Genomic DNA, 14096 nt, shown 5'->3' on the forward strand with positions numbered 1-14096 from the left:
AACATGCCAACACAATATAAACATAAAGGCAACATACCAACACTAAACATAATTCCTTCTGATAACAAGTATCAAAAATAGCATTTGAATGTTTACTATGAGCCAGGCACAATGTTGAGTACTTTACATACAAACTTAATCCTAATTATCCTATTACAGAGTGACCATTACACTTATTTTACAGATGAAGAAACTGAGGCGTAGAGATTAAGTAAACTGACCAAGGAGAGACATCTATTAACAATGGAACAATGAGAATTTGCTCCTCATTCTGTAAGACTCTGTCTCTGCTTTTAACTACATCCCTATGGAATGACAAATACTATTTACCTATGGACACCAGCTATACAATGCAGCCCTACTACGTGGGGCTTACGGGTTAACCTGAGAAGAAAGAAAAGAGTGACACTGCATGAACGCTGCACATGCACTTACATTCAGTGGTATAATTCCAGCCCTTCCAGGGCCATGGGGATAGAGCCTTTTCTAAACAGCAAGGGGTGCTGATGGGATTCTGAAACCAATGAAAGCTGAGCAGCAAAGGAGAGCCTCCCACCTCTAACACCTGAGTCTTCTGTGGAACTTCTTGGTAAGGTATCTTTTCTTCTTGGCAGAGCTCAAACATGACATAATGAAATCTTAATAACTGCTCTGTGTTGGCAGCTAGACCTGAAGGAACCTACAATAATTCAGTGCCCTCTTCACTTCCACCCCCTTCCTCCTCTGTCCGTTAGAGCAGCACATAAACCAACAACATTCTTGAGAGTCCTTAAAAGCTTTCAGATCTATAGCCCAGACTTTAACACTTCACACAATTGAGGCAGTCCTTACTGTTAGAGACTGTGAAAAGTGGAATCGTCTCTCTACTCGAGAATCATTGGGTAATTTGAAAATGATTTTGACACTTTCAGGGTCATCAGGGGAAGGCTCTGGGGGCAGACACTCCAACTTCCTTTCCTTCTCCTCTTGTAAATTCTGTAGAGACACAAAGCAAAGGTAAGACTATGGTTCCAACTAGGGAACAAGGAAACAAGAAATACAATCATTATCATGTAGGTTTACTGGAAAGTATCAGGAAAAAAACTTCTTGGCAAGAGTCAGAAATACCTTACTTCAAATTATATTTATTTGATTACACACCACTGCATCACATGTATTATTTATTGACTATGGTAAGGTACGCAACTGTTAGAAAAAAGGGAATGACTAAAAGACACTGGCTATAATCAAGCAGCAATATGCAATGATGAACCAAGATCATGAATTAAATGTGAGATGAGCTAACACTGGTACTTGAATGTTTAAACACCACTGCTGTGAATCAGCATATTGAACTGTTTACTATCTGTTTATGCTTCCTTTTCATGGAACAGAGCTGTTTTACATAACCTTTATACTTGTTTTAATAAACTTTTTAAAAAATACTTTTTGTGAAAAATGTAATAAATATTAAACTGGCACGGAGAATTTAAATCATTCACAATCCTATCATCTAGTTTTCTCCTTTCACACTTAAGAAAAGACCAGCCTGGGAGTCACCAGAAGCAGACAGGCTCCTCACCCGCCGCCGCCTCTCTTCTGCCAGCTTCTGCTGTTGCACCTCTTCCTCCTTCCGCCTCTTCCGTTCTCGCTCCTCTCGCTTCTTTCTCTCTTTCTCCTGGTCAGCTCTGAGAGAGGCCAGGTAGGCCTCATCCTGTTGTTGTCTCAGCACCTGGGTCTGGTTTCGTTCTTCCCTGTGGACAGATCAAAAGCACAAAAGGAAAAGATAAATCTCACAAAGCCCTGTGTTTCCTTGAAACTGAAATTTTTTAGGGGGTTAAAAAGGTTGACAATCTTAGCAGATGACTATTTCACACTACCATGAGAGAGTACAAAAAAGGCATGCAGAATCTAAATGCACTATCTCTTGTCTTAATTTAATTTGGCAGAAAAAGAAATGGCGAGCTTTTCCATCTCTCTTCAATTTTTCATGTAAAACTATCCTTTCCTCCCAATCCTAACAGAAGTAACTCAGTATTATTGCCATCAAATGATCATCAATATCGTATTTTATAGGTAAATACCTTCTTGGGTAACTGCATTTTTGTATATGTTGCTTTTGTATAACGAAGAAACACCTTATTCAGAGTCCTACTAATCAAAAAGAAAACACTAACATTTTGGGATATTTCTTTTTCTCTCTGAAAAATTGGGTATGATGTAGAGTGTTGTGTGTCTGTGTCTGTAAAATTAAAAGAAAATATCCCAGAATGTTAAAGTGGTGGTAGGATTACGAATTATTTAAAATTTCTTCTTTGTGCTTTTCTGTGATTCCTGAATTTTCTACATTAATCCCTGTATATTACTTATATGATGGGGGGAGGAGTTATAACCATTCCTCAGTTTTTATATTTAAGTTCTTTATATCATGCTCAGCTATTTTAAATGACACTATTTATAATCCTGAGCACAGAGTCTTATCTTTATTTTGAATGACATCTCCAAGGACAAATGATCTGATGGAGTTATTTAGGTCAAAGTATCAATATATGAATATTTTAACATTAAATGGACAAGGCTTTTGAAGTTGCCTAACAGAGAAGAAGTCAGGATTTGTGAAGCCCCAGGTAAGGCACCCATGTCTGCAGCTGGTCTCTCAGTTCTCGAGAGGAACTCCCCTGTACCTCTCTAGGCGTTCGGACACCAGGTAAGTCTGATTTGCATCCATGATAAATGTCAGCTGGTTAATGAGGTCATCAGGCTGAATGAGGCCTTCTAGACGTCCTACCACAGTCATCCTCCGATCCTTCAACATAATCATGGCCAGGAATGGATAGGTGTTTTCTCTTAAAGCCTGAGAGACTGACAGAAAGAAGATCCAAAAGATCAAGGGCAGGACTTAGGGACGAAACAGATTAATTCTTAGAGTTCACACAACAAGCAAGAGATAACTGCTTTAGTCTCAACTGGGAAACAATGGAGGTGTCATTTATTCCCTGCCTACCTTTTTTCCTTTCCTAGTTTCTCAATCTTTTTTTCTGTTGTTGTTGTTATATATTCGTGTCCCTATGTCCAATAGGACAGGCTTTTCTGGTGGGGTGTGGCTGTCATGATGATGCTAGAGCAAGCTGCAGAGTTCAAGGACAATGTCTATTTGACAGAGCAAAAAGGATATACAAGGACTCTGGCTACTGCTTATGATAATAATCTTCCTTTGTGTTTGTTGGGGTCAAGCCTAAAGAGGCCAAGGCTGTAACTCTCCAGTTTTCTGTTACTGGTGATGATCTCAAACATCATCTTCCCTATCTTTTGTTCCTTTTATCCAATCCCTTCCTTATCCCCTTTTCCTATGTCCCATACATGCTACCCAATGAAAAAGGGCTAGCTTTTCTATTTTGAACAAGCTTAGAAAGTTGGTCCTTCAAATAACTAAGATTTTACCATAACAGTTTTACCTTATGATTTGAAAGAAGAGATTTTAAGCTTCTATTGAAAATATCCTTAGTCTCCTTCTATCACTGCTCATCTCCAAAGCCATATTAGAATGGCAAATATGCAGGGACTTATCAGCTGTTTAAACACCAATTAGGAACAACAATTCGGATTCCAGGATGCAGACAAACCATCTCCTGCATCTTTGGTTCTCAGGATTTAGCACAGAACCTGTATGCCAATATATACTCAAAAGTTGCTGAACAGAAGTAGCTGCAAAGTAAACTATGTTTTCCTTCACTAGATGCCTTTATATCTTATGCTGGTTTAGTTGCTAAGTTGTGTCCAATTCTTGTGACCTCATGGACTGTAGCCTGCCAAGCTCCTCTGTCCATGGGATTCTCCAGGCAAGAATACTAGAGTGGGTTGCCATTTCCTTATCCAGGGGATCTTCCCAACCCAGGGGTCAAACCTGGGTCTCCTGCACTTCAGGCATATTCTTTACCGACTGAGCTACCACAGAAGCTGGTATATCTTACACTGACTTCTAAAGATATTTACCTCCAGTTAAGAGTTAGTTACAGTCAGTAAAGATCTGAGCTTTCTGAATCCCTATGGGCACTCAATATACTCAAACAACTATCTCACTGTGCAAGAAGCTCTGGTAAAATTGCTAATGACAAGAATAAACTCTTTGGTAAAAAGCCCACTAAGATTAAAGGCAAGTTGCTGGCTAGGACTGGGTATTTTAAAAAATAAAACAGGTTCTGGCAAGGGTTAACTGGAATAAGTGGGTTAGAGTCTGACAGACCTGAGCGTGCTCCAAAACTTGCTAACTGTATGATCCTGGGCCAGCAGCTTAAATGCCTAAACTATACAGTGGAGGTAATACAACCCCCACCTCTTATGACTGCTGAAGAGGATTGGTTGGCCACAGAATGGTCATGCAATAAATGTTATGTCCGTCCAGATTATTTGAAAGATATTCTAACAATTTCAATAAGGGAAGAAAAAACCACAACTTACCCCTGTATCCCTCAGGTTTGTTTGTGGAGCATGCCCAGAAGAGCATCCTAGTGTTTATCAGTGAAATAACTTCAGGCGCACAGAGTGTGTTGCTGTGGAGAGGGATGAAAATGACATGAGAAGAACTTGCTTACCACAACCATCAGCAGATAAGATCAGAAAAGAGGGAGACAAAAAACAATCCGCTTACCGACAGAATTCATCAGAGTCCTGGTGATCATCTCCATGAAGATAAACCAAAAGAAAGCGAAGCTCCCGTTTGGCATCATTAAGTGCCTGTGAGAAACAGAAGATCACTAATTATGATGATGACTATGCCTCAAACTTTTTATTAGGATACGGGTCCTAATGGATACAGCTATGTATTTAGAACAAAAGAAGAAATAAGGAAAGAAGATAAGCAAGAAAACCAGAAAACTCCTGGGCTTCTATCTTCACACCCTTGGCATTCCTCTCCCAATAGAAAGTTCATATGCTAATAAGCTTCAATGAAAAGGTTTTTAGTGTTGTTAGGATTTAAATTGTATTAGGCAAGTGAGAATAAGCAGGCTGACAGAAAAAAGCCCCATGCAACCACAGAAAAGTCAGCTGTTCCCACAGTCTAAAGGAAGATAAAAACAGGAGAATCTGACCTGAAAAGGGAGATGAGAATTTTGCCACTTTATAGCTACAGCATCATAAATACTGTGAAGATAAGCCTGATCCCTGGCCACATGCCAAACAGGGATGAGAAAATGAGGGGCCCAAAGGCATTTTAAAAAGCATGAGTTTTAAAAGATCTTCAAAAACAAGGCAAGTGTCCAAGATTCCTGTGTGTGCTTTTGCATTTGTAGAATCCTGGGCACATTACAATTCAATTAAGATTTCCTGAATGACCAATAGGGGTCTACCCTCAGGATCACAGCAAAGAGGGTGTATGAGAGGACCCATCTCATTCATGACTGTATCTCTAGCATTGAGCACAACGTGGGGCATACAGCAGGTGCTTAAGGCTTACTGAATGGGGTGGGAGCAGCCAGTGAGAAAAAACAGATGTGGGAGAATCACACAGGAAGCAAGAGTCAGCATTTTTCTCCTTTTCCAGATAGATTCAGGAATCCTGGAGGCTGCAGAATAGAACCACCCTTAGAAGTAGCCCACAGTGCTACTTCTACATTTTCTTCTGGTAAAGTAGGGGTATGCCCAACACCCATAGAACTCCTACTAATTTTTGCCCCCTGAGAGCTAACAATCAAAGGTGTGTGTTGCTTGGGTTAAATGAGATGTGCTGCCTTGAGTCTATGGTCTATGGCCTTATTCAGTTCTGTGAGGGATCCAAGAAGACTTAGGCTTTGCCTATGAGGAGCTTATAGTCTGTATAGGAGATAAGACATGAACACAAACAACTATAAAATAAGGAAGACTGAAATTGCTATAACATTAAAAAAAAACCACTATGAAAGTACAAAAGACTACTTTAGTCTGTAAGCAGGCAGGGTAGAATGCAGCCATCAGGAAAGGTACCAGAGGGGAGAGGCATGAGCTGGTGAAGGTGGGCAAGATTCCAGTTAAAACATGTGAGGAAGGCACTCCAGACAGAGGAACAGTAAAGTCAAAGAAAGGCACAGAGGTGGGGCGTTACAGAGTGTGTTAAGGGGACTGTTTAGCTGGAACCTGTGGTACAGGGAAACAAGTTATGCGGGAAAGACCTCAAAAGGAGGTTGGGATTAGATCAAAGAGGGCCCAGCTAAAGGGCTTGGTGTGTGTGTGTGTGTGTGTGTGTAAGCTATAAAAAGTCATTTAAAGTTTTTGAATAAAGAATGACATGATCTGTGCTGGCCTATGCTTTCCTTTGAGGATAGAACCATATCAATAAATTGGCATCTATATGGTCTGTGGCACTGACCTGGCTGTACGTTCCCAGGTAGAAGACAGGGTGTGCCCTCCCATATTTCTCTTCAAAAGAGTGCATAAATGAAACAATGTCCCCAACGGGATCAGTGACCCGGCTGCGAGGGTCAGGCCGTATAAAACGAAGAGCAAACCTGGGGAGGAAGGAATAAATATCACGTGAATCGGCTTACTGTAGTGCATACGGAGTGGGCCAGTTTGTAAAGATTCCTATAGCAGAGCCACAGGCATGGCGGCAGAGGGAGGTGAAACACCTGTGAGCGGACCATCAAACCTGAGAATACAGTCTGGCCCAAAAGCCACAAAGCAGCAAGTTGTGCCACTGCCTGTTTAAGAAGAGTGCAAACTACTAGGATTATACATTTCAACACTGGTGTAAACAAATCTTAAGTGCTTTTTGCAGAAAAATTTAGGGCTAAAAGAACTGGGAAATGAGTCACACAAAGGTCGTGAGTCAGGCTGTGCACTCAGACTCTCGTAACGGCACTGTCTAAAACAGCAGCAAAGAGCCACATACGGCTATCTAAATCACCAAGGAAATTAATTCAATACAATAAAAAAATTTAGTTCATCACTCACAACAGCCATATTTCAAGTGCTCAATAGCTACATGTGGCTAATGGCTTCCACACTAGACAGAAGATACACAACATTTCCATCATCACAGAAAGTTCTATTAGACAGTGCTGTTCTAGAACAGAGCTGTCTCTTTTCGGTTGTTCTACTTGCCTCTCCCTTTCCTTTCTGTTCTCCTGCAATTTTGAATTATGAATCCACATTCCCAAACTATTCAGATTATGGGCAAGAACTTCAAATCCAAACTTGCAGTCATGATTTACTTGCTCATCAATGGGGCAAGTAAATTCTGCTCAGTGATTTATGGTTGACAGCATCCATAGAGGAAGTTATAAAATGGATCTAGACAGCACTTGGCAGAGTTGGAGACTTGGCAGTTACTTAAGTTTAAAGATGGTACATCTGTTTCTGAAGAGGCCATCTTATCACATTTGTATAGTACCATTTATTTATCCTTTGGGTTTCCATAAAAGGCAAAGGGCTTGATAAGTCAAGGTGCTACATAACATTAAACAAGTTGCTTGGATGATACAGTTGCATTAAAATTAGTAATACATGCCATGCATATTTTTTCCCAAGGAAGCGAACAATATTCATATACTTGAAGAAATTTCAGCATAGAAAAGCTAACTACACTATGATACTCTCCTTACCAACTACTAAGCCAGTTCTTTATACCCTTAACAAATCCCCAATATACACACAATGTCACTTGGAATTTCTCCTGAATAATCAAATCTGACTCATTAATACAAACATTCCAGAGCAAATTAAAAACAAAAGAAAGAAGCTGTGTATGTGGAGGAGTGATTAGAAACCCTTAAGATTAATGTTTTGATAACTTTCTCTGAAATCAAGTATTTTAGGATTATCTTATTACTCCAAGTCTTCAAATTTTATGAATGAATGAATAAAGGTTTTAATTATTTTTTGTTGTTGTTCTTTCTCATCACAATATATTCCAATGGCCAACACAATTTAGGACAATTAGCTTATAAAAAACAAAACAACAGAGATATCAATTCAGTCTTCATTATGATTTTGAAGATTATTACATGCACCTCTGAAGCTGGTCAGTCCATACCTTCAGGCTCTGTTCCTAGAGTAAGGTAAAGATTAGCCTGTATTCAGAGGCAGGTACAGGTTGCGCTGTATGCACACAAGGCTACATCTGTTGGCCTGGATGCCCATAAACATTCTAGTTCTCCATAAAGATTAGGTGTGGATTCATCTATTACTGAGTTCCAGATCAGACACTCAAGTCTGATGTGCACCTTGAGTCCCCTGACATTTTCCAGTCTTTCTGTAGCTTCCTGTGCTGAGCTCTCCAAATGATAAAAGAAGGAAGTGAGAAGAAAAGTGAAGGTGTGAAGCAAGGGTGTACACACACGTGGAAGGGTTATAGTGCCAGCAACCTATGGGTTGCCAAGACAGAGGGAAATGTACAGAAAGGGTGTCTAGAACAGTGAAACTGTTACAGGAGGAATGTGGAGAAAAATGGGTCATTTCAGAGCAAGTCAATCTGTTGGAACTATGAAGGTGTAAGATGGTTTAAGGTGAAAGCTAACAAGGAGTGTGAAGCTAGTAAAGGTAACAAAGGTTGGAACAGAAAGCGTGTGAAAACTAACTGGGGAATGTAGGGGGAAAATATGGTGGGATAGGGAGGATACAATAAATATAGCAGACTCATTTGTGAAAATGGTAACATCTGCTATTACGTTCGAAAAACCGAAAATATTTTCATGCTATATGAAATACTTCAGGAAAAGTATTCAATATGATGATAAACTGTCAAGTCAAAATTGGTAAGAGCATAAACCTTATTCTGATCTCTTTCTGCTCCAAAGTCTACCCTGTTGCTACTAAACACATGGATACAAAGGTACGTACCTAAATATATCAAGTATTGTATAATACGTAAACCGGAATGGAAGCATTATCAAGTAATAACCCCATCCAAGCAGCCCCTGAAATTCCAAAAACAAAGTTAGATATCATTCTCTCAACCCCTAATACCTTAATTGCTAGTTAAGATATTCATTCTTTTTTGTCCTTTATGTGATTTCTCCTTCTGTCACATATGGTTCTCTTTTCCTGGACCACTTTATCTTTCTTAAAAAACCAACTACTTTTGACCTCATTTCATCTAATACTATCATAATTTTTGTATTAAATCTGCTTGAACACTTTTTGTGCAGCTACTTATATTACTTGTCAAATTCAATTCCAAGTTTTCCTCTCCAAATCATAAATATTCATTCTTTCATTATTAGAGTTAACACATTAAAATGCAGTATATAGAAATAACAAGAAAGAAAACCAATATTACTACCTTGGACCTCTGTGTATAAGTGATGAATAATTATATTAATCACAATTACAAATCTCCAAATAGCTGCTAATCTCAATAACAGTGTTAATTATTTTAACAATATTGATTATTGCTGCTCTTATTATTAACTAATAAATACATAGGGCTCTATAGCTTACAACGCATTTATTATATTGGGTTAATCTGATATCCTCTTTGTGTCCATGGCCAGGCAACTCCAGAACTCTGGAACTCCATTAGTCGACATTAGGGTCTCAAACACAGTCAAGCCCAAAACAAACTGGAGAAACACTGGGCACATATAGAAGGACTCTTCTTTTTTTTTCCTCTCGTTGCACTGCACAGCTTGTGAGATCTTAGTTCCCTGACCAGGGATTGAACCTGGGCCCTCAGCAGTCAAGTGCAGAATCCTAAGCACTGGACTGCCAGAAATTCTTTGAACTACTCCTTGAATCATATAATCCTCTGAGATTCTGTGCTCTTCTACTCTAAAATACCCTAAAACAGCTACTTAGAAACTCTTTTTTAAATCTTACCAAGTAGTCTGCAAAAGGAATGATGGAATACATTTTAAATTCAAGTGTAAGAAGTGAGTGTTAACTCTTAAGAATAAGAGAAACTCTAAAAGTTCTCTGGAGTTCACTCTGAGTATACATACCTGACTTCGCTAATCTGACTGTGAATAATCTGAAGAGAGAAAAATGCCTCTTTATTCATCTCTAGATTCCCAACAGCAAAATATCAAGTACCCTGAAACACTCTTAAATGCCAACTGAATATAACTGAATCACCTCCTTGCTACTACTAGCCCTGAGATTAATTTCAAAGATATGGCCAAGGCTCCCACAGAACTTCCAAGTATTTCCCTAGAAGTAGCTTCAAATTAAGCAAAATGAAACAGCAAAGAATTCAGTAAACATTTTAGCTTAAAAGTGCAGGATCTACTAAATATACAGCAAACATTTTAAGACATGTAAATACATACAGATAAAGTGTCATAAACACAAAACAAGGCACAGAAAACTCTTCAAGTAACTGGTGTAGAAACAGGGAAAAAAAGGATAGTTACTTTCATTGGTTCACTAAGGAATCAAGAAAAAAATGATAAACCCAATAAATCTACCAAGGAGCTACATCAAGCTAACAGGTTTATATTCTCAATATTCCTTTTGCTCCTACCATACAGAGATCAACATAACCAAGTAAAAGAACTTTTAAAATAAAAAAGGGAGAGGTTCCAGCTCTGAAGTAACTTGCCCTTGGTTGTGGTCTTGAGACAACATAGCTGTAGATCCTGTGGTCAGCTGTGTTCACTTGCAAGGGCCGAGATGGCGGTGGGTTGAAAACACTTGGAACACCCTCTTGCTCGTTCAACCTGTCCTGTACAGCGGCCTGAGAAGAAGAAAACAGGAGCGCTTCAGTGATGCTCAGATTAACGTAGAAGAGACAACTGCTGCTGGTGTGTCAAAATAGGTCACCAGGGAGTACATACTCATGAACCTTTTTTTAACTTGCTAAGGTGGGAGGCAATGTGTGGTGATGGCTACAGAATTCATACACAGAGGAGTCCCAGGGAACTTGTCTGGAAGCTCACTGCTTTTATTCAGATGGTATATGCTATTTAGGGTGCCGGGATACAAGGTGTTTCACTGTACAAGCATAAGGAAAACCACCCACAGAGAACACAAACTGTAGACGGTGCCCCCAGAACTGTGCAATGGAGCCATCTTGATGGGTTGGTATTGAGGGAAAGCGGGGCTTTGGAGCAGAGAAAGTTAGGTCTGAATCCTAGCTCCAGCACTGAGAAAAGTTGCTCGGCTTATGTGCCTCAGTTTTCTCACACGCAAAATGAATAAACAATACTTTTCAGGGTTAATTTGAAAATTTAATGAGATGATCATACAAAATTCTAATATAATTCCTGGCACAAAGATGATATTCAGTTAAAAAAAAAAAAAAAGTCTCATTCCTTTCATAACTCTGCCCCTGAAACTGGATATTTGTTCCAGTGTAGTTAAAAAATTTGGCTTTACCCAAAGGGAAATCTGATCTCTACCTTCAGCTTCTGGAGGTAATCTATGTCACACCTGGTAAGAGTATCTTTGCTATGGGATTTTACGGTGGGGCTGAGCACCCTAGAAAGACCAACCATATAATTTAGGCTGGGGACAAAGTCAAGTGGGCATTATGAAGCATCACTATGCACAAAGCTAATGGACGTGATGGAATTCCAGCTGAGCTATTTCAAATCCTAAAAGATGATGCTGTTAAGGTGCTGCACTTAATATGCCAGCAAATTTGGAAAACTCAGCAGTGGCCACAGGACAGGAAAAAGTCAGTTTTCATTTCAATTCCAAAGAAAGACAATGCCAAAGAATGTTCAAACTACCACACAACTGCACTCATCTCACACTATCAAGGTAATGCTCAAAATTTTCCAAGCCAGGCTTCGACAGTATGTGAACCAAGAATTTCCAGATGCTCAAGCTGGAGTTAGAAAAGGCAGAGGAACCAGAGATCAAATTGCAAACATCCTCTGAATCATAGAAAAAGCAGAGTTCCAGAAAAACATCTACTTCTGCTTCACTGACTACACTAAAGCCTTGAACTGCAAATCACAACAAACTGTGGAAAATTTTTAAAGAGATGGGAATACCAGACCAGCTTATCTGCCTCCTGAAAAATCTGTATGCAGGTCAAGAAGCAATACTTAGAACTAGACATGGAACAACGGACTTGTTGAAAATTGGGAAAGAGGTACGTCAAGGTTGTATACTGTCACCCTGCTTATTTAACTTATATGCAGAATACACCAAGCAAAATGCCAGGCTGGATGAAGCTCAAGCTGGAATTAAGATTGCCAGGAGAAATATCAATAACGTCAGATATGCAGATGACACCACCCTTACAGCAGAAAGCAAAGAGGACCAAAAAGCCTCTTGATGAAGGTGAAAGAGGAGAGGGAAAAAGTTGGCTTAAAACTCAACATTCAAAAAATGAGGATCATGGCATCCGTTCCCATCACTTCATGGCAAATAGATGGGGAAACAATGGAAACCTTGATAGACTTTATTTTCTTGGGCTCCAAAATCACTGCAGATGGTGACTGCAGCCATGAAATTAAAAGATGCTTGCTCCTTGGAAGAAAAGCTATGACCAACCTAGACAACTTATTAAAAAGCAGAGAAATTACTTTGCCGACAAGTATAGTCAAAGCTATGGTTTTTTCAGTAGACATGCATGGATGTGATAGTTTGACCATAAAGAGGACTGAGCGCCAAAGAATTGATGCTTTTGAACTGTAGTGTTGGAGAAGACTCTTGAGAGTCTCTTGGACTGCAAGGAGATTCAACTAGTCAATCCTAAAGGAAGTCAACCCTGAATATTCATCGGAAGGACTAATGCTGAAGTGCCAATACTTTGGCCACCTGATGCAAAGAGAAGACTCACAGAAAAGACCCTGATGCTGGAAAAGATTGAAGGCAGGAGAAGGGACGACAAGAGGATAAGAAGATTGGATGGCATCACCAACTTGATGAACATCAGTTTGAGCAAGCTCCAGGAGGTCCTGAAGGACAGGGAAGTCTGGCGTGCTGCAGCCCATAGGGTCGCAAAAAGTCTGACACGACTGAGTGACTGAACAGAGCAACAACACGGTAATAAACAGATACAGCTTATATAAATAAAAGCTCTTTGGAGAACAACATATATATTTTGGGGCTTCCCTGATGGCTCAAACAGTAAAGAATCTGCCTGCAATACAGGAGACCCAGGTTTGATCCCTGGGTCAGGAAGATACCTTGGAGAATGGAATGGCTACCCACTCCAGTATTCTTGCCTGGAGAATTCCACAGACAGAGGGGCCAGGCAGGCTGGTGTATGCGGTCACAAAGAGACACAACTGAGCAACGAACATTTTCATTTTTAACACATAAATATTTCTAGAGAGGCACAAAAATATCTGGGAAAAAAGCAAAAGAAATTGTTAATACTTCTATGTTGGGAATGTAGGACTGCGAGACTAGTAGTAGGGAAGTGATGAAAGCCAGATTTTTTCATATTTAATCTTAGGATTAGTTTGAACTTTTTAAGCTAAATTTTTTCCTTCTATGAAGTGATCTTTAAAAATTGAAGTATAATTGATCAATTTCTGCTGTACAACAAAGTGATTCAGTTATACACATCTATATTATTGTTCTTCAGTCGCTCAGTCATGACCGACTCTTCGCAACCCCAAGGACTGCAGCTCACCAGCTTCGCTGTCCTTCACAATCTCCTGGAGTTTGCTCAAACTCATGTCCATTGAGTCGATCATGCCATCCAACCATCTCATCCTCTGTCGTCCCCTTCTTCTCCTGCCCTCAATCTTTCCTAGCATCAGAGTCTTGGTTGACTGGTTTGATCTCCTTGCAGTCCCAGGGACAAGAGTCTTCTCCAACACCACAGTTCAAAAGCACCAATTCTTCGGCGCTCAGCTTGCTTTATAGTTCAACTCTCACATTCATACATGACTACTGGAAAAATCATAGCTTTGACTAGATGGACCTTTGTTGGGAAAGTAATCTCTCTGCTTTTTAATATGCTATCTAGGTTGGTCATAGTTTTTCTTCCAAGGAGCAAGTGTCTTTTAATTTCATGGCTGCAGTCACCATGTGCAGTGATTTTGGAGCCCCCCAATAAAGTCTCTCACTATTTCCCCACCTATCTGCCATGAAGTGATTGATGGGACCGGATGCCATGATCCTTGTTTTCTGAATGTTGAGTTTTAAGCCAACTTTTTTCACTCTCCTCTTTCAATTTCATCAAGAGGCTCTTTTTTAGTTCTTTTTCACTTTCTGCCATAAGGGTGGTGTCATCTGCA

At 39.8% G+C, this 14096-nt stretch overlaps 1 protein-coding gene across 1 annotated transcript in view; it reads right to left on the minus strand.

Moving 5' to 3' along the window:
- Nucleotides 1-14096, minus strand: part of FAF2 (Fas associated factor family member 2) — a 61826-nt gene that overhangs the window by 8014 nt on the left and 39716 nt on the right. Inside the window, exons 3-10 of the mRNA XM_043465834.1 lie at nucleotides 10493-10627; nucleotides 8794-8870; nucleotides 6323-6461; nucleotides 4628-4713; nucleotides 4438-4529; nucleotides 2664-2841; nucleotides 1562-1733; nucleotides 832-975 (exon numbers count right to left, since the gene is read on the minus strand). Of these exons, the coding sequence (XP_043321769.1) occupies nucleotides 832-975; nucleotides 1562-1733; nucleotides 2664-2841; nucleotides 4438-4529; nucleotides 4628-4713; nucleotides 6323-6461; nucleotides 8794-8870; nucleotides 10493-10627 (1023 nt within the window). The remainder of the gene's footprint in view (nucleotides 1-831; nucleotides 976-1561; nucleotides 1734-2663; nucleotides 2842-4437; nucleotides 4530-4627; nucleotides 4714-6322; nucleotides 6462-8793; nucleotides 8871-10492; nucleotides 10628-14096) is intronic.

This window comes from Cervus canadensis, chromosome 4 (assembly GCF_019320065.1).
Source record: "Cervus canadensis isolate Bull #8, Minnesota chromosome 4, ASM1932006v1, whole genome shotgun sequence".
NCBI lineage: Eukaryota > Metazoa > Chordata > Mammalia > Artiodactyla > Cervidae > Cervus > Cervus canadensis.